The sequence below is a fragment of the Ruditapes philippinarum genome, unplaced genomic scaffold (assembly GCF_026571515.1).
Source record: "Ruditapes philippinarum isolate M1 unplaced genomic scaffold, ASM2657151v2 ctg737_1_1_1_1, whole genome shotgun sequence".
NCBI classification, from domain to species: domain Eukaryota; kingdom Metazoa; phylum Mollusca; class Bivalvia; order Venerida; family Veneridae; genus Ruditapes; species Ruditapes philippinarum.
The window spans coordinates 1-20,750 of record NW_026854988.1 but is presented as its reverse complement, the minus strand read 5'-3'; the positions used below and the strand labels follow the sequence as shown (position 1 = coordinate 20,750).

Below are 20,750 nucleotides of genomic sequence, written 5' to 3'. Positions count from 1 at the left end.
AAACGAGTTATATTTGTATCAATATTATTTTGAACCTATTAAAAAACTATTTTTTATAAATTAAAATGTTAAGTACGTATCTTTTTACAAACATTTCTTTTATCTGTCTAGGGCCGAGGACCTGACCCTCAATGTCCGCGATTCAAGCCCTAAGATCGGTTTCGTTTTATATATTTATTTTTGCATCAATATAGTTTTTTTAAAATAGGTTCAATTCGTGTATGGATAAATCTATATGATATTTAAATATGTTATAATTACTTTTTTATTATAAACAATTCATTTACTTATACTACTTGATACGTTTTGATAATAAGATAAATTTTTTATTTCTTTGTTTTATCTTGTCATCTCTCCGTTTAGGGCCGAGCACCTGACCCTCAATGTGCGCGATTCAAGCCCTAAATCGTGTATACGAGTCAGCTCCGTATACTTCCGGGAGATATTTTTTATTCGCGTTTCTATTTATAACGTGATGATGTCAGTCTTAAAATAGAATTCAAAATGGCCGCTGCGCGTCTGTTATTCAACATGGCCGCCGCGCCTGTGTAGTGAGGTCATTTCTTCTATGCAAATGAGTTACTATTAATAGAAAACAACATGGCCGCCGCGCATGCGCACTCGTGGCGCCAAAGAGGCCCCTATACTACTTGCGTTGTTGTACAAATTTATAACGACAAAGTACATTGTCATTTAAACACACAGACATTTGTAGTTTGGGAAGTCGTTTATTGCTACGTTTACATGTTCTTACCGCGTTACTCGTTAGATATGTTGTACAGATTCTGTGTTTATTAAATATCCAACCTGTCTACCTGTCAGTCACAGTCAATCAGTCCGTTCTTCCGCAAAACCTGGATCTCGTGATAACTCAAAAATTTCTAAAATATTTAATAAAACTTATTTTCTATCTATCCTTAAAGGACCTCGACTGAGCACAAAATTTGAATTTCACACATCGATCAACTTGGGGACAGATAAAAAGAAAAAAATATGCAAAGTATAATTATGAAATATACTCAAAAAATAAATTAAAAACTGTAAACTTGTGCTCTTCTTTGAGAAAAGAGTATTGAAATGTCAATTTGTGTCAATTTTCACAATTCGTTCAAACTCTACTTCTCCAACTTACCTGACAGAATTCGAGTCCACCACGGTGATAAGGAAGTGACTTCGGTATTTTGTTTTTGCAGATATCAAGCGCAGGCAAATAAGCGAGGTTATAATTTGCTATATGGCAAGGAGACTTTCAATATTTTACCCGTAACACACGAACATATTCTGAATATAAGTTATCTAATAATACCTACTAGTATTGAATTCAAAATAAAAACATATTGCTACCATTTAATTTTGGCGTACAATGTTTCTAATAGATCATTAAATACCTCATTTTTCTGTTAACGAAGGTTAACGTTTAAGTTTTTAGTTTACACTGAATATAGCGTTTATTGTGTTGTTAACGCGTAATATAACACATTATTGTGTTTACTGAAAATAGATATCTAAACTTATAAAATACATCATAGTATCAACAACTGATTCATTTGAAGTAATGTTCAATGATTGCATTCTTTATAATATTATGATCTTTCATTTTTAATTTAAGTTGTTTTGTCAAAGTCATCAACAACAAATGTGTCCAATAATAAATGAAATTGAGCCTTTTAGATATATTTAACACAGACCTATTTAACTGCCGAAAGTATAATCTTTTTATATAAAGCTCGCTAATGTTCCACTGTAGGTGCGTCAATGAAAAAATACTCTTTTTAACTGCAAACCATTCTTTTTTGAGTTTGTGATAGGTAGAATATAATATTTGTGCCGATTCAATGTTAAACTTATTGAAATCATCCATTTATACATGATAATGCTCTCTGGAGGCTCGAAAAGGATGTTTGTATTCAACTCGTTCAATAAATTAAATATATTACGTTTATATTATTTAACACACCTGAATGTTGTAGGTAAACAAAATTAAATATTCCAGAGATATATTTTGCTGTTTATTTTTTTATGTTTTCGTACATGTGTCATTCACTTTTATAGATTAATTATGTTTAAGACATACAGATAATTATCGAAATTCGAACAATTTTTACTTGTTAACTAAATAAAACAAATAAAGTCTGTAAAATATATTTACGGAAATTATATCCAAGGTTATTTTACTGCATTTTCAAATCGTTATCACGAAATGAAATTGCAAGTACTGGGTTGGCAAATCGGCAATGAAATAACACTGCACTAAAATAATTTATTTCTAGAGAGTGTTGCAATTGCTAAGTGTAAGCGTTCAAGGGTGTAAATGTACTTGTCAATTCAAACCGTATACAATTATATGGAAGATAATATTTGTCGCTTTTATTATAACTTAAATAACTTTGGTATTAAATCTGCACTCGTTCAATATCCTTTATAAATATATATATATATATATATATATATATATATATATATATATATATATATATATATATATATATATATATATATACAAAAAAAATTGATGAATTCATACAGAAAGATAATTATGAGTAAGAATGAAGATATTCAATGTATCTACTGAAACCTATATATAAATTGAGTTTCCTTTTTGAATAAGAAAATGATATATTAACATGTAAAGGATCAATGAAATGTATAAACTAATGATTGATGCATGAATTGTGTGTATACTTGAATAAAGTTTAACTTTTTGAAATTTTATAAATTAAATTTTAACAGACCTGTAAGTTTATTATTAACTCAAACCAATATACGTAACGCTTGACTGGCTTCAAATGTCGATAATTGCAAGATGTTTTGGTGGTTAATCAATTTATAAATCGATCGATATATATTTTCTATGGAAGCACATTGTGGTCATATCAACCATGTAAATTGATATTAAGGCCTTGCGAAATCAGGTGAATGTAAAAACGCAATATAAATAAGAATTCGATCTGAGCTCTAGGCTTTTAAGCACCTGCAAAGTAGTATTTAAATCTTTATATAAATTACGTAAAAAATGATATATTAACATTTAAATGAACAATGGATTGTATTACCTAATGACTGTGACATGAATTGTGTATACTTGAATATAGTATAACTTATTCGAAATGTTTGTGGTTATTAATAACAAAAAATGATTATAAATATTTTTCCGATTTGCTTTGTAAAAAACGCTATATAAATAAGAAATATATATGGATCTGAGCTTTAGTCTTTTTAGCAACGGAATGTAGAGAGACATCAATAGTACAAACATTTGCTTAAATAAATTGTATATTGAATGTAATTAATGAAAAAATACAATTGAAATCTTTTGAACATTTATGTTTGTGAGTAAAGTAGTGAAGTATCAAATATCAGTTAAATATACCTAATCTGCTTCGAGATAGATATATGCAATATGTTATATGTTGCTTATTTTTAACGACCTTTTATAATAGAATGTAAAACCTGGTTAACTGAATTGAGATTTAATTATAATGGGTTTGAATAGATAAATATATTAAATACAGTATGTTGCTAACCAAGGTAATGTTTACTTCAATATGTACACTTTTTAAAAGATCAAATTTTTTAAATGTTTCATGTTAAATGTTTCAAATGTTGTGTTTACGGCGGAAGATATGTAATACAAATCAATCAAGAATTAAATTGATTATCTTGGATTCTTCAACAATTCCGGCATTTTAGGAAACAGTACGAATATACAACAAATCTAATACGTGAATTTTCATGTAAACAATGTTGAAAAAACTAAACTTGAAAGATATATCCCAAAACTAAAATGTTTAAAAAGTTTGGGTATTTGGCATGTAACATCACCTTATTATCATTTAGGTTACAATTATGGGAGATCCACTTTCAAAATTCAATTTTATTTAGTTCCGCTCATTGTTTTCTCGTTCAGAAATGTTTGAATTCTGCTGAAGCCGGTGCTAGGGGGCATGGATGGTAACTTGCACTTCCCAGTACCGTCCATGAACAGGCTCAATCAAACCGAGCCTGCAACATTTTACAATTTTGTATTGTTGGGTGGACCTGTGACGAAGTTTGTAGAGCACTCTCTTTTTCTTTTAGACAATATTTATGTCAGGTTTGGTAATACCCTATTTAAACAGATCATAGGAATTCCTATGGGTACTAATTGTGCACCCCTGGTCGCCGATTTGTTTTTGTATTGCTATGAAAGAGACTTTATGTTGAGTCTCTCTGAAGATAAACAACAAGATATTATTGTCGCATTTTATAATACTTCCAGATACCTTGATGACATTTTTGATTTAGATAATTCTTTTTTTGATCAAATGGTGTCGGACATTTATCCGCATGAACTACAACTTAATAAAACGAACTCTTGAAATTTTAGTACATCATTTTTGGATCTTCATATAACTATCAACAACAATTCTTTTAACATGAAAATCTATGATAAAAGAGATGACTTTGACTTTTGTATAGTTAATTATCCACATTTAGATGGAGACGTACCCCATGCAACATCTTACGGGGTATATGTTTCTCAGTTAATTAGATTCGCTAGAGCTTGTAGCAACGTAAAGGATTTCAACGAGCGGAAAATTTTTATTGCCAGCAAGCTTCTTAAACAGGGCTACCGCTATCATAAATTACGGAAATATTTTACTAAATTTTACAATCGTAACTTTGATTTAATTTCTAAATTCAATAGTGATTTAAAAACTCTTCTGCGACAAGGGATTAGCCAGTCTGGTTTTTATGGCGATGTGATTTACAAACTTCGTAAGATTTTGGGTCAGGGTAATTTTTTCTGCTGTTTTTACTAAAATCATTAAACGTTTTATTGAAAGAGGTTATGACCCTTCTATTTTAAGACATACTGCATGTTTATTGTTCAACCCTTTTACAGTTGGACACTACGCTTTCCTCTTTTGATGACATGCACATCTGACGGACCAAGTGAGAAACTCTATGATGGACAGTTCTTAAAGCCCTTTGGGACTGAATGGTTTTAATGTTCGTCTTCTGCCTTGCTTCGTCGGGTCCTTTTAGGTGATTTTATTGTTCCTCTGTCTTCCTTTAAGACATTAAGTACCTTTATTGTGGTCATTGGGTTTACTTTTATATGTTTCTACATGATCATTTTGGTGATTTACTTATTTAACCTTTTGTAACCATAACAACTGTTAGAATTTCACTTGGCGGGGATTCAATTTATTTACACTGTCTCGTTTATAGGAACATGGTGGGGCTAAGAGCGAGGTTTGGTAAACCATTAACCGGTTTAAACTCCCCAGCAGTCATTATTATGCTGCTGACCGTTCCAAGGCGGTGCCCCGCTGTGTTCCTTAGATGTATGTCTATGTTGTTTCATACTGTTTTGGTGACACTTTTGCTTGTGTCCCTTGTTGTTTTCTCGTCTACGGTAAGTATCTTCCCCCTTCACCCCTAGTTTTTATTTCTTTTATTAACCCCCCCCCCCTTTCCCCGGTCTCCTGTCCCCTTCCCTGTGCCCTTTGACTTTGTGGGCCTGTTGTTCAATCATTTATTTGTTTTCTTTTAATTCCTAATCAGTAACAAATTATTTATCATTTAGTGATTAAACTGTCCATGCTGACTTGTGCCCTGTCCTGTTTTTGTTTGGGGTCCGCCTGGGCTCCTTGCCACTAGTTCTTGTTGCTGGGTCATATGGGGGTTGCGTTCATTGAACGCCGCCTTTCCTTGTTGATCTTGTTTACCATATTTTTTTCTTAATGGATTCTGTTTTTCTATATTTTATTTATCTTATCTTTAAGATTGAACAGGTAGACGTGTTGTTTCCTTCTTTCGTCGACAAAGTGTCAGTTTCCGTACTCACTGCTGTCTGATTTATAGTCTCTGAATTCTTAACTTTTGGTTATGTATACTTATAATGAAATTATTGATTATGAATGCAAATGTGATGGCCTTTGTAGGTTTCCGTTTATAACAAATCGTAACACACAAGTTGTGGTCTGACACAAGGAAGTTTGAAAAATAATTTGTCTTTATATCATTCTGAAAATCTATAATTCAAAAGAATCGGGTATTTTGTTTTGTCTTTACCTTATTGATATATAAAAGATATATAGATTTAAATAATAATGTAATATCGTTACAACTGCAATCAAATATTGTAAGTTGAATTATAATCTTTCAAAATGGAATTGAGTGATATAGAAATGGACACAAGTAGATCAAATAATGAGATTGTATATGAGAACTTAAAGATTTCGGCCGAAAGTTCCGCTACCAAATCACAGTCAAAGAAAATTGAAGAGGAACATTATGAGACATTAAAATTTGGTGATTCTCATAAAAGAAAATTTGAAAGTGGAGATGGCGACACTGTTAAGCGACTGAAATATGTGATATATGTATTGATAGTGTTGATGAGTGTTGTTTACATCATTCTCGTCACGTTGGTCCTTGTACTGTTCGTTCCGAAAGAACCAGGTATTTTATATTTTATTTGTATTTTATATTTGTAGCAGTGTCACAAATATCAAAAGCTTAAACAATTTATGAAATAATTGCAATAATTTTTAATTTATGCTTACTGAAGTGTTTTTTTTTTATCTAGCTGTTTACATTGAATACATTTTTATTATTACACAAATCAAGCCGACGGTCGTTGGGCACAATGGTCAAGCTGGACCTCCTGTGACGTAACGTGTGGTAACGGAACACAACTACGAACGAGAACATGCACGAATCCAGTGCCTGCGAATAAGGGAAGTTACTGTATTGGAGAAAGTTTGCAGAGCAGTGAATGCTCAAAAGACAACTGTCCAGGTGTTAACTTTAAATTATTTTATATATAAACTAAACGAATTTCGAGACAAAGAAATATAATCATATTATTTAAACTCTCTTTGCCTGGGTAGTTTAAAAGACTTCTACTACTGTACTGTATTTAAAAAAATAATATATCCCAAACAGTGGTTTTATCGCTCAATAACATTGGCCAGTGTTTGGAGTTCGGATGCGTGGAATTATATCACGAGGACGTAATCCAAGTGATATAATGATGCGCATCCGAACGACAAACAGTGATGTTATCAAGCGATAAAATCACCGTTTGAATATATTATTTCGATTCTAATACGATATCAACAATTAATTACTGCCGTGCCTGATATTAAACTAAATTGGGCCTGATTTATTTCCGTACTTATTTTCAGCGCGTCGCATCTTTGGTGTTTACCTCACATGTATAATGATTACATCATATGTCTTATTATATATAGAGTTCTTATATATTCAATAGAGAAAAATTCGGGTCGTACTTTAAGTAATCAGTACACATACAAAAGTCTTTAGTTCAAGTTGCGTTGTGGTATTTTTGTGTGTTTTTTGTTGTTGTTTTTTAATGTTTTATTTCAACATTACAAATTGTAATTCTTATTTTAAAATATATCCTGTATCTATGAAACTCACTTAAAATTTATTGTGTGTCTTTGAATAAAATTTGCTTTTTTTCTATTGTGAAATTCAAAATTAAGATATTTTGATACTGTAGTGATTATAAAACATTAAGTCTGCCACTTTCGTTCCATTCCATATGAAACGGCATATTGCCCCAATGTAAAAGAATTTGTGTGTTTTGAACGAGAAAACAATGAGTGGAATAATCAAAATTATCTATATTAAAGTCTCGCAACGCACGTACACACACACACACACACACACACACACACACACACACACACACACACACGCGCGCACAACTTTCTCTCTCGCAATAATATGAAAATATTTTAAATTTTGGGAATCAAAAGCACATTCTAGTTAAACATATAATATATTAGTCGATGGTCAATGGTCACACTGGCTAAGCTGGACCTCTTGTGATGTCACGTGTGGACAAGGAACTCGTCTACGTCCTAGAACATGTACAAATCCAGTTCCAGCGAACAATGGACTCGCTTGTACGGGAGAGAATTTACAAACTACTGAATGCTCAAAAGTCAGCTGCCCAGGTCATTTCTTTTTACAATGATATCATTATATGATATAATACATTTTGTATTTACATTTCAATGATAAATATGCAGTCAATTTAGCTATACTTTTCAGTCTTCGTGATCTCTTTTAACAAAAGTTTTTGAAACATGTCGCACTAATGAAGTAGAATTGCAAACTTCTATTTACGCCTGGTAATTGTAAGTTTTTTTGTATCTCTAATAACTTCTTAAATAGTACTGAAACAACATATACAAAGCTTGAAAATTGATGGTCATATTGGAATACAGCCACTTTGATTTTGTTCTGAGCTGTATTTATTCTGATTTATTTATATCTTAACACACTTCTTTTTCATTATAATTAAAATCCAGTCGACGGTCGTTGGGCTCAATGGTCGAGCTGGAACTCATGTGACGTGACATGTGGTAATGGAAAACAACTACGGTTAAGAACATGTACAAATCCAGTGCCTATAAATAATGGAAATGACTGTATTGGAGAAAATTTGCAGAGCAGTGAATGCTCAAAAGACAAATGTCCAGGTTTCATTCTTTAAATTTAGTTTATACAGAAAAACAAAGTAACTACATGACATAGGTAGATAATTACTTCAACTTTTAATGTCATCATTTCTGAAGAAAATGAAAAATTGATCATACTGATAAATTGTTTATCCACACTTGCACAAACAAAAACGTTTTGTTCCTAAGCATTCAGAAGGTAAAGACAACTTTATTTGTATCAATTACATTCTTGCCATGATGATTTCTAAAATATACGCTGCAATTTCAATAATTAGCAATAACAAATGTACATTAGTCATTATTGAATATAGCTTTAGCCAAGACATTTATGATTCGAACGTTTCAAGTCAAATGTCAAGCAAAGTAACATCTACCAAAAGATTGGCAAATGTATAATTAGCTTATTTCTTTATGCAACAAAATTGTTTCTCCTTCAGGTAGTTGAGTCAATGCATATCAGTATGTAGTCGTTCATAATACAGTAACAAATTATACCATTTATTTCGAATAATATCATGTATCTTTAAAATAAGATTTTGAAAAAGTAATGAGGTTTTTTTCCTTTTCATGAAACTCGATTTGGGTAAAACCTTTGAGTTAAAGAGTTCAAATATTTATTGTAAACGTTTCAAAACAATATGTATTATTTATAGACAATATATTAGAATTCGCAAACTATATGAACTTATTCTATAAACAAAGATATATTTCAGTCGATGGTCAATGGGCACATTGGTCAAACTGGACTTCATGTGATGTCACGTGTGGAAAAGGAACTCATCAACGTTCGAGATCATGTACAAATCCAGTTCCAGCAAATAATGTACCCAGTTGTACAGGAGAGAATACACAAACCGCTGAATGCTCAAATGACAACTGCCCAGGTCATTATATGATCCAATATAGATATAATGATAAGGAAAATTTCAACCGTAGATAATCTTTACTTCTTTTTTTACACAAATATGTGTAAAATATTTTTTTAATTTGAAATGCTAAACAATTCTTTTGGTTAATTGAGGAAGTTTGTTGACTTTAAAATACTTAATATCATCGCTAAATGTTTGAATTTCTTCGGAGACTTTTGATTTTTCATGTGAGGAAACTATTATCTGATAAGCTAACAGAACATCGGTGGTTCAACTTAGGTGCTCGATCGTGCCTGAAATAATATACGTAAAGTCGCAATGTGATCTATACAGCTTTGGCGAACAATAAAAACTATTCCAATATCATCATGTCTAAATAACCATGCAATTACGGTGTTGAAATTGTTTTCTTGCCAAGATAATGTCTCATATTTGAAATACGTTTAGTGAATGATATTAAGTTAACGTATAAGGCAGATAGTTTTTCAAATACATATGTTGTGACTGATGCACTTTAACCCGACACTTAATTTTTTCGGTATAAATTGATTATTTGTGGACAGATTGTGTCCAACTTTGGACCATAAAACAATTCAATATATCATTCTTATAACTTAAATCTTTATTTACAATTCATTGGCAAGAAAATAGAGACATAACAAAACAAATATGCTACTGCAAAATGAAAAATCACAAAATGTGTGTAAATATCTTAACAAAATAAAAAGCATCTGAATCCCACTTAACATGTATGTTAACCAGTTCTAATACTTTGCGTGTCCTCCAATGGCTATACCAACGTGTAAACACCTGTCTCATGTTAATTGCGTAGTTTCTCATGAACAATTGGGGAGAATATTTCTCCATTATTGAATAAGGGCTTCCAAGTCACCAGATCTAAACATCACACCTGTCGGCTGAATTGAACAGACTTGTGAGAAAGCGACCAGAAGCCCCTCGCAATTGGCTGGGACTCGAGCAAGCCCTTGTTTAGGAATAGAGAACTATTAGGCCGAGGTGGTTGCGTTGTTATAGCCAATTATGAGGACATACAAAGTGTTAGAACTGGTTAACAGACAGATTTAGTGGGATTCTAAGAGTTTTCATTTTTTAGGATTTTACAGTCACTCTGTGATTTTTCATTTCACAGTAGCCTATTTGTTTTGTTTTTTTCTATTTTCTTATCGATGAATCGTAAATATGATTCTAAGTAGTAAATCTGATATGTTGATTGTTTTTATAATTCCAATTTGAACAAAGTCCGTCTTATACTGAAAAATGTAAGTGTCGGGTTGTAAGTGTATAATGATGACACAGAATAGACTAGGTTATGCAAGCATTTCTTATACATAGAAAGAGTTCAATGACGAGTGAAAGTAATTCAAGGGCATGCATCTGATAGTCATGAAAGACAAAAATGGGTGTCACAATTTTTACATTTTTCTGCTGTACATATACTATACAATATACACTGTCTTATTTAGAAAAGCAACGTATGTGGTTATATTTAAAAAGCCAAAAAAACTGCATTAAATTTTTTTGGGAAGGCTTATATTGATTACCTGGATACTGGACAAACTCATTAATTGAACGACATAAATCGTTGTAAGTTGCAACTAATAACAAGGGAGTGACGAACCATCCCGTCTTCACTCCATTTGCCATGATAATATACGAATCATCGTCTATGCTATTTTTCTTATTATTATGACTGGCAACTTTAATTTTGATAGGCTACATACGGTGTACATGTAAATGATAAACATTCAGTCAGTACAGCTGTACATTTGATTCTTTATGATCTCTTACTCTCAACAAAAGTTCATGAAAAATGTTGCAATAATAAATTGAAAACTTTTATTAACGCTTGTTATTGGTAAGTTGTTTTATAACAACTTTATAAATAGTACTGATCCAAATATACAAAGCTTATTAACTGATGTTGATACGGGAATTTATTCACTTCAGTTTTGTTCCAAGCTGTATTAATTTTATTTATTAAGATCTAAACACTCTACTTTTTAATTACTATTAAAATTCAGTCGACGGCCGTTGGGCTCAATGGTCAAGTTGGACATTGTGTGACGTAACATGCGGTAATGGAAAGCATCTACGGTTAAGAACATGTACAAATCCAGTGCCCATGAATAAGGGGAGTTACTGTATTGGAGAAAGGTTGCAGAGCAGTGAATGCTCAAAAGAGAACTGTCCAGGTTATTTCTTTACTTATTTTATAAAAAAGAGCATTTCGACAGGACATAGAAATACACACACCGCATTTTTTCTGAGGTACTATCAAAATTAATTCATCTGATGTACTCTTTTTTCTCACTTGCTTACACATACTCGTTGTGTTTCAAAATTTGCAACGGGTAAAAACAACTTATTATGTATTCATGATAATATTTTAAAGATACGCAAACAATTGTGACAAATTTATTGTCAATTTTAAAAATATTATCAATAAATATTCTTTATAGTTTTGGCCAAGACATATATTCATTATTTGAACGTTTCAAATCAGCATGTCAAGTTAAACACCATCTTGCAGGAAATTGGCAATGCGTGATTAACTAATATTTCTTGCTCTTTTGCACAATAAAACGGACGCAGTAAAGTTGTTCCACAACAGTTTTAAGGCAATACATATCCATATTAAGTTGTTGTTTTGTTTAATTTACTTTTCTATAAGACACTTCTTATTCAATCGTATCATGCATCTTTGAAAGGTAGGTTAGCAGATCTTGTATAATCATTATACTACTTTACTTAACATAGACTCGGACTATAAGCTTAATACTTCATAATAATTGTGAAAACCTCATGAACATGCCATGAAATTCAAGTAGAAATAAAATAATTACATTGTTAACATTGACATAGATTGTTTCCAGTCAATGGTCAATGGGCACATTGGTCCAGCTGGACGTCATGTGACGTCACATGTGGAAAAGGAACTCGTCAACGTTCGAGAACATGTAAAAATCCAGTTCCAGCTAATGGTGGACTCGAGTGTACAGGAGCGACAATAGAAACTGATGAATGTTCCAAAGACGCATGTCCAGGTCGTTGCATAGTACAATATAAAGGAATAAATAGTAGAATTTCAAATTCAACCTTCGAATAATTTTAACACAATTAGAAGTAAAATCTTTTTAGATTTTTTTTAAATGAAATTCTTATGTAATACATGTCATTCGGTTAATTTTTATTATTCTTTATAAAATCGAGATAATCATACAATAACGGCGTCAAATTCAATATTCCATTAATTACATAGAGGATATTTGTTTGTTTTGCATGTAAGATTAAAATATAGTTTCACTGAGTGAACACAAGATGCAATATTTTCACGAGTGGCGTAGCCACGAGTGAAAATATAATAGCTGGTGTTCACGAATGAAATATATTTAAAACTTATATGTAAAACAAATAAATTTTCTTTTTATTTCATGCTTTTATAGTGATTTTAGGTAATTTTTTTTACTGATTTTGCCGTGTAACGTCGCGCATTCTCCTTTGTGACGTCAGATCACATCATGACGTCACATCATCAATTTTGAAACATAGTTCTGTTAAATTTCTCTAATTTTGTCACATTTTAACATGATGTCTGGTGACATCGACTTTCTTTTCCTTAAGAAGCAAAATTTACGTGTGACGGCATTTATTTCTGCCTGTTATTCCATTTCGTTATGATTTTATTTTCATCCGCATTCAGATATAGTCCGGCTACAGTGAAAATTATATTTTATAAATATCACTAGTGGTTTATCAGAATATAATCATCTGATATATTACAATAAAACACTGGAAAGCATGAAATAAATGCATATCAAACGTAAGGCATTGATGAAAAGTATTTATTAACATCCGCCGATAAAATTTGAAAAGGGATATTGAAATCGCGTTATCCTTCCGTACTTACCTTAGAAACCATATATCAAAACAGGTTGGTCAAATTTTTTATAAGAAAGAAAACTGTAATGAATGTAATCAATGTAGAAATGAGGCTGATCAACAGAATCTCGTAACTTGGTTTAAGGAAAATGTCTATCTTCAGTCTTTTTCTGCCACTAGTTTGTTAGATTTACATGATACTCAACAAGTATGAATATTGTCAAAAGAAATAATGATAATCAAATACTATCAAAAAAAGTTGTGCATTTAATTATGGCCATTTTAAACTTGCAAATGTGCATTTTGCGTTGGCTATTCTCATTTTTAGTCTGTTAGATTTTAGTAGATCTGTCCTTGCAAGCATTTTTAATTCAATCACGACGCGATTCATATTAATTTTCGTATTAGTTCATTTATGTTTAATTAATTTTCAAGCAAATTGAATAAGCTAAATACGTTCAACTCAACACAAATGTATGTCGCAAAACTTGTAAAGAGTATGAATTTGCATCAAACATTTTCATTACTTCAAGTCGATGGTCAATGGGCAAATTGGTCAAGTTGGACATCATGTGACGTGACATGTGGAAATGGAAGACAACTACGGACAAGGAGATGTACGAATCCAATGCCCGAGAATAAAGGGAAGGACTGTTTTGGAGAGGGTTTACAGACTAGTCAATGCTCAAAAGGAAACTGCCCAAGTAGTTATTCATAGATTACATATTGAACAGTTTAAATACATTTGGACTTTATACCAATTTAAAAGCGATTTCCAATTAATAGTTTTTTAGTTTTTCAGTTTTGTAGACAGGTATACATTTAATTTCTAGTGGTGCTTGGTGTCTTTTGAAGTTTCATGTTTTCCTATAAAATCGTTTGTTCATAAGTAATAATAAATGTCATTTTTTTGCTCTTATATCAGTGTGCACCTTTTACATTAATCTTTAAAACCATCTCTTGTTATGTTTTATTACCTTAGTAGAGCACCACTTTAACAGTTTTTTTTCATTATACTCTATGTATTACATTTAATATATATGTTTGTTTAAGACTATTTATTGTTGCCAACACTATATATGTGTTATATATTTTCAGCATTGAAGTCTGCATTTTCTGTCAAAAGTCCAAATACTATCAGCAACATCAATGGAATTGAGAAACTGACCTTTTCAAGTACCATTTACCAGTATGGAAATGATTTTAATATCTCGACAGGAACTTACACCTGTAACAAATCCGGTGTTTACCATTTTTCTGTTACGTTGGTAAAGAAACGAGAATCTTCAAGAGTTGATTTCGTTCAGTGTTTACTTTACAAGAATAGACAGTCTCTGATCAATATAGTAGTTGATCCAACTGATGATGATACAGACAAAGGTCATGCTGCTATATCACAGTCTATCGTGATTAATCTTGATGTTGGGGACACTGTGTACCTTACTGGATGCACCAATCCAAGCACAACCATGGAATCTTGGTCTTCGTTTACTGGATTTCTCCTATATGACAACAATTGATTTTTTTGATTTTTTCGGAAAAAAATTGTTCTTAACTAAATCCGTTCTTTCGAATAATCTTATTTCCAATACAGTGTTTTGAAAATAACAATGTTTGTCTATGGTTGTAAAAAATATATATTTAGTGATGACATTAAAAGCGATTTTGCTTAACATACGAATTCATCCTGTTATGGAATTAAAGCCACTCATCGGATTTTTAGATGGGTTTTTTTTGTATATCAAGTTGTTTCAACTAAGACGTTGATGCTTAGTAACGCATTTATAAAGATTTGCAGTGCTTGTAAATAACATTGTTTTCTGATTTTTTTTCTTTTGCTGAGTGCAACAGAATCAGGGAGAGGGTATTCTTGTTTTTATTAAACTGATAAGAATGCATTGTTGACATAAGATTGCTACTCACTAAATATGTTTCTGATAATGTTATTAAATGTCATGTCTATTCATGAAATAAATAAATTTGTGTACAATACTTAGTATTCAATTACAGAATAAAGTTTTTAGTAGTTAACAAATTAGCAGTTATTATTAAGTTATAAATATGATACATCTAAAGACCGGTGCATGAATTTCCGATTTCTTCGTAAATTCACAATTCTAACTCTTCAACTTACGGAATTCACGAATTCAACTTCATGAATTCACTGTTTTAACTTCACGAATTCACGAAATCAACTTCATGAATTCATGTTTTCAACTTCCCGATTTCAAGATTTCATCTTCACGAAGCTGAAATTGTGAATTCATGAAATTAAAATAGTGAATTAATGGAGTTGAATTCCTGACTTCAGATTAAATCCTGAATTCATGAAGTTTAAATCTTGAATCACAAGTTAAACTCGTATATTCTATATGTTGAAATTAAGAATTCTGTATGTCGAAATCGTAAATTTATGAAGTTAAAATTATGAATTCGAGAAATTGAACCCGAGAACTCTTTCGTATTATACTGCAGTACTTTTTGCAGCAGTTTCATTTTCAGTAAATGGACATGTTATATATATTTAGTTACCATGACAGCATTGACACACTAACCTTGACATTGGAGCCACTGACGTATCATGGTTACCTCAGTTGTCATGCTGGGTGTCTTCATGGAATTGTCGTCTTTCTCATAAACTTTACTGGATTGCACTTCCATTATAGCATATAATGTTTTGAGTTTTGAAAATTTGTAATAGATTTGTTACATAAGATTAAATATAGATTAAATAATTTCTTTTCTTTACAAGCTGATATTCTATTAACAACTATGTGTATTGGTAGAGCATAAGATTGTATATTCAGCTATTACCTTGTTTATGGTATCTTATTATATATTTAAATAGCAGTTTAACATGCAATATTTGAACACTAACTCTGACTGATATTTTACTGACGAAAGTGATGGTTACTCTCCTTGTTTATTCAGAAAATAACTAGAACACTCATCGTATAGAAGTCCTGAACCTATCGAAACATTTATTTGTCAATGTTCTTTTATTATTCAGGTCCCAGTGTTCTTTTATTATTCAGGCCCCAATGTTCTTTTCTTATCCAGGCTCCATGTTCACCAAATAGGACCAAACGTCCTGATTATATTGAAACCAACATTGGTCACATCGGGCTTAAATTTTATAGTACATGAAAAAACGTTGAACAGGTAAGTGTTTGTTAGCAAACGTTAATGAATTTAAATCTGTCTGAAGCGACACAGTCGCGCGACAGATTTAATGGAGTTAATGACAATATAACAAAAACACTTGGTTGAAATTAACAAAGCTAGAGTACGACACGCTGATTTAACGATGTAGTATTAAATGAAAAGTTGGTGCAGATTTAAAGAATTAAATCACTGTATCAAAGACTATGAAAATAAAAACGATTTGGTTGGATAAATTATTATTTCAACCCATAGTTTTAGATAAAATTTATTGCTGATATATAGAAACATAACACTGCAAAATATAAGGATAATTCATTTAAAGTAAGGATCAAATTTAGGATCAAGCACAAAATTTCGATCAACTTGTAAAGTTATGATATTTCTATTTTTCTAAACTTCCATTAAGATGCTAGTTAGTTCCACAGGCAGTTGGTGTGTATTTCTTTTAATTTCATCCATATATATACTTTGAATAATTTGTAGAATATATGGATGAAATTAAAAGCAAGCACCGACTGCCTGTGGTTAATCAACATTAATCAAATTTATTAGATTTTTAGTGGTACCAGTATATTGCGGACTAACAACAGTTTATTCAGTTCATGTAATATGAAAATGCTTTTTTTACTTTAAAACACCTGAATAAGAAGAATGGCTGTTTAAATAACCAATGTAGACATGTTATGTATTTGAAAAGTGAATCGAATTTACTGGAATCCTGGGATGGAAAGTTCCAAATTCAAGCATTTATTAATTTAATATCAAATTAATTTGATAGGTAATATCTGAGTAACCGTTGGTTTGTGTGCTTGTTGTGTAATGTTTTCTTGATATTTGTTTTATATTACTATTATTTATTATATATTATTTTATTTAAGGCACATTATGGCCAAAAAATGTTTTAATTCTCATTTCTTAAAATCTTTCTATTTTTGGTGTACTTCTATAGTTTCCAAAACGTTACTCACCTGCCATCTTCTTTCTTCTGTTGATTTTTAGCCAAAAGTACAGTTAAAGTGATTTAATATTTTATATCGAAGTCAAAATACTACTTTGTTAACACTTTCTTTTCATGGCAAATAATTTCACATTTATCGGTAAGAAGCGTCTTACGTGCTCAAAAACCATTATCTAAGCGTTATAAAACAAATGCGTGCCCTCCCTAAAGAAGTAAAAGTTTATTCGATTCTAAGGCATAATGTATGTGCCTTTTATCAATTATACAGATGAAGACTGTTGTGTCAGTGGCTTTTATCCGGTTCCTTGACTACTATGTTGTATAATATTTAACATTGTTATATGACATGGTGTTGTACAAGTGTATAACCTGATGAAAAATAATTAAGAGTTATCTACACCTAACATGAACCTTCACTTTTTAACTTGTCTACAATCAGCTTTTTTATTCCTCACAAACTTCATTTCTTAACAAAGGCCTACAGTATTTAGTTAACAGGTAGTGGATAGACTTTCTTTACTTATGCATGCAAGCGCAAATTATTGAATCTTGAAGATGATATTCCATGATTCATCTTTTGTCTGCTGTAAAATCCATGTTCTGATATCCAAACTTTTTATATATTATTATAATTATGCTTTCTGCAAAATAAACTTTTCGTATACTACCCTTTTGAATTTGATGTCATAGGGCCATGGGGCTAATAATTGTTGTTGTGTTGTTTTGTTTTAGTTTTTCTAAATAGAGTAAAATAGATGGCCGTTACTGCAATATACATCAAAGTTTGAAAAAGAACGGTCACATGTTCTTAAAGCTGCATGCCTCCAGATGATCCAAATATTTCAAGTAAACCAAACTTGGGGGAACATGTATTAAGATTTTAAGTATAAACGATTCAAGATTAAAGTAATAATTTACAGGTTCGATTAAGATTGCAGTACTTATTACCATATTTCTACTGCGCAACTGCTTGTTTGGACCTCTTTTTGGTAATTTGCGTGGAATGTAAGAGTGAATTACTTTCTTTGTTCACTTCACAGCAGATGTCATTTGATTGGAGATATCTGGCATTCATGACTCACTAACTGACGATATATTGGAGCAAGCTGACTGGCACCTTGTTGTGTCGGCCTCGATTTCATCTTCCGTTAAACTAACGTCCCTTCCGATACACATTTGTTGGTGGTACAATTGTTCTCGTAACAAAACTATCATCTGTAATTAAATTATAAACATTTCATCAATACATAGGCAAATAAGATATATAAACTAGTGAAAATGTCAAAGATCATGTACAATTATATCTTTATGAAAGACACTGATGCTACAATGCAAACAAATTATGAAGATATAATGTATATTGTGTTGAATTTAAGCTGTTAAATTACAAATTCGACTGAAATTACACCATCCAATTTACATTTATTCATCATACCATTTCATCAATAACAAAAATTCCATCAAATTTATACGATTGAATAAATAAAACAATAGCCAGAAAATTTACACCATTAAAGAAATAACACACATTTCATAAAATTTATACCATTGAAAAAATAATACATAATCATTGATTTTATGCTATTGAAATACATACTTGTACATAGTATCATTATTCAATACAAATTTCAATACAAATCTCCACCATACCATTTAACACACATTTCTACCAAAAGTCATACCAAATTTATACCATTAAAACTCATTTCTACCAAAATCATACCATTTAAAGTTTACTTACAGATTGTTTAATTTTTGTGCATCTAGAGGTATGAAAGTTTCATTGCCGGCAATTATGGCTTATATATGCTGAAAGGGACAGTTAACTGTGTCAATATATAATGATTTTATATTGCTTTTATATAAGCACATACACGGCAAGCGGCCAGTTAGTCATTGTATTTTGTTGCTATCAACTAATGATTATGATAGAAAATCCGCTAAACATCGTATGTTTCTTCTATGACGTCATTTAAGTAATTCTTAACGATTATGGACGTCATTCTCGTTAATTTCTGTTGATATCGCTAGGAAAGCCAGACGCCTATATTGTTTTCAAAGGAAAAATGACGGACACGCAGAAATTAGAAAATTAGAGATCAAACAATTTGTTGTAATTTGGGAATGACACCTACAAAAACCTTTTTAAAAAATCAGGAGGCAAACAGAGAAAATACAATTTCGCAATCATTAGTGTTTAAGTGGAACTAGAAAGTTAGTGATGGACATCACTTTGAGAAGCAGTAACGGTCATTGACTGCGTAACGTTGAAGCACATGTTGTACGTTATGTGACGTTGAAGTCAATAACAGTTTGAAGTGAGCCGCTGTCGCCGACATGTGTTTATGTAAAATGAAAATATTGTTGTAATATATGAAGCTACTAACATGATTTTTTTCTGTTTATTTGTTACTCATTCTTCTAAGCTGTGTAATATTTTCAAATCAATATCTCAAATATATTTTAATAAAATCTTTACATAACTGAAGGTTAAAATTCTATTTTTAATTCAAACTTATATAAGTAACACTTGACTGACTTTGTTTACTTCTATGTATGAAATTTGACGATGAATGCAGGATGTGCTTGTGGTAAATTTCCATAAATATGTTCTATGGAAGCGCGTTATGGTGACATTAACAGTGCAAATTGATATAAATACTTAATCGATTTGCTTTTATGAAGCATCATGTGATACATTGTGTTTACAGCGGGAGGCCATGTAGTACAAAACAATCAAAAATTCAATTGAAAAATTCGACAGAAAGAAACACAATTGCGCACAGTAATATTTCTTGATAAGAAAATCCTAAACATAAAGAGCCAAAAATATGCTTAGGTTCATATATTTGTTTATTTAAACAAACCTTCACTTTACTTTCCAATAGTAACACATAAAAAAGTAACACAGCTCGTGCGAAAACAAAGAAAATAAATGTTTCGTGTAATTTTAGTTGTCCATCATAAATACTCTTTAATTTAAAGATAAAAAATTGAATTGTCCAAATTGAGATATATCAACAAATTTGCGTATAACTATAACCTTTGACAAGCTCTGGTAGCAAAGAAAATGAAGTCAACGTTTCAAAAGACAATACTTTCAATAATATGTGTAACAAAGTCATTTTACTTAAAAACTGCACTTTTACTCGGTTGCACACATCAACATTTATAGCTTTATGCTAGTGCCTCCCACATATCCTCCAAGTAAGGAAATTGTATTCTTTGATGATATTGTATCCTCATTTGGACATCAGGTGAAATCCCTTCTTCGGGTTTGATATACTTTCCTAAGGTTGACATTCTGTCCATGTCTCGCATTGACTTTTTGTAGTCAGTTTGATAGATATTAAGTGTATAATACCTACCAAC

General features: G+C 31.2%; 1 protein-coding gene across 9 annotated transcripts in view; it reads left to right on the top strand.

Annotated features, from left to right (window-relative positions):
• Positions 1–15,179, top strand: part of LOC132741702 (A disintegrin and metalloproteinase with thrombospondin motifs adt-1-like) — a 55,877-nt gene extending 40,698 nt beyond the window's left edge. For 5 of the 9 annotated variants that reach the window (XM_060729936.1, XM_060729935.1, XM_060729934.1 and 2 more), the window contains 5 exons: positions 9,200–9,370; positions 11,398–11,568; positions 12,250–12,420; positions 13,789–13,959; positions 14,354–15,178. In XM_060729936.1, coding sequence (XP_060585919.1) covers positions 9,200–9,370; positions 11,398–11,568; positions 12,250–12,420; positions 13,789–13,959; positions 14,354–14,775 — 1,106 coding nt within the window. In that variant the 3' untranslated portion in view covers positions 14,776–15,178. Of the gene's footprint in view, positions 1–9,199; positions 9,371–11,397; positions 11,569–12,249; positions 12,421–13,788; positions 13,960–14,353 lie in introns of all 9 variants that reach the window. The other 4 variants (XM_060729931.1, XM_060729930.1, XM_060729939.1 and 1 more) reach the window with 3 other exon arrangements.
• Positions 15,180–20,750: the final 5,571 nt, after the last annotated feature.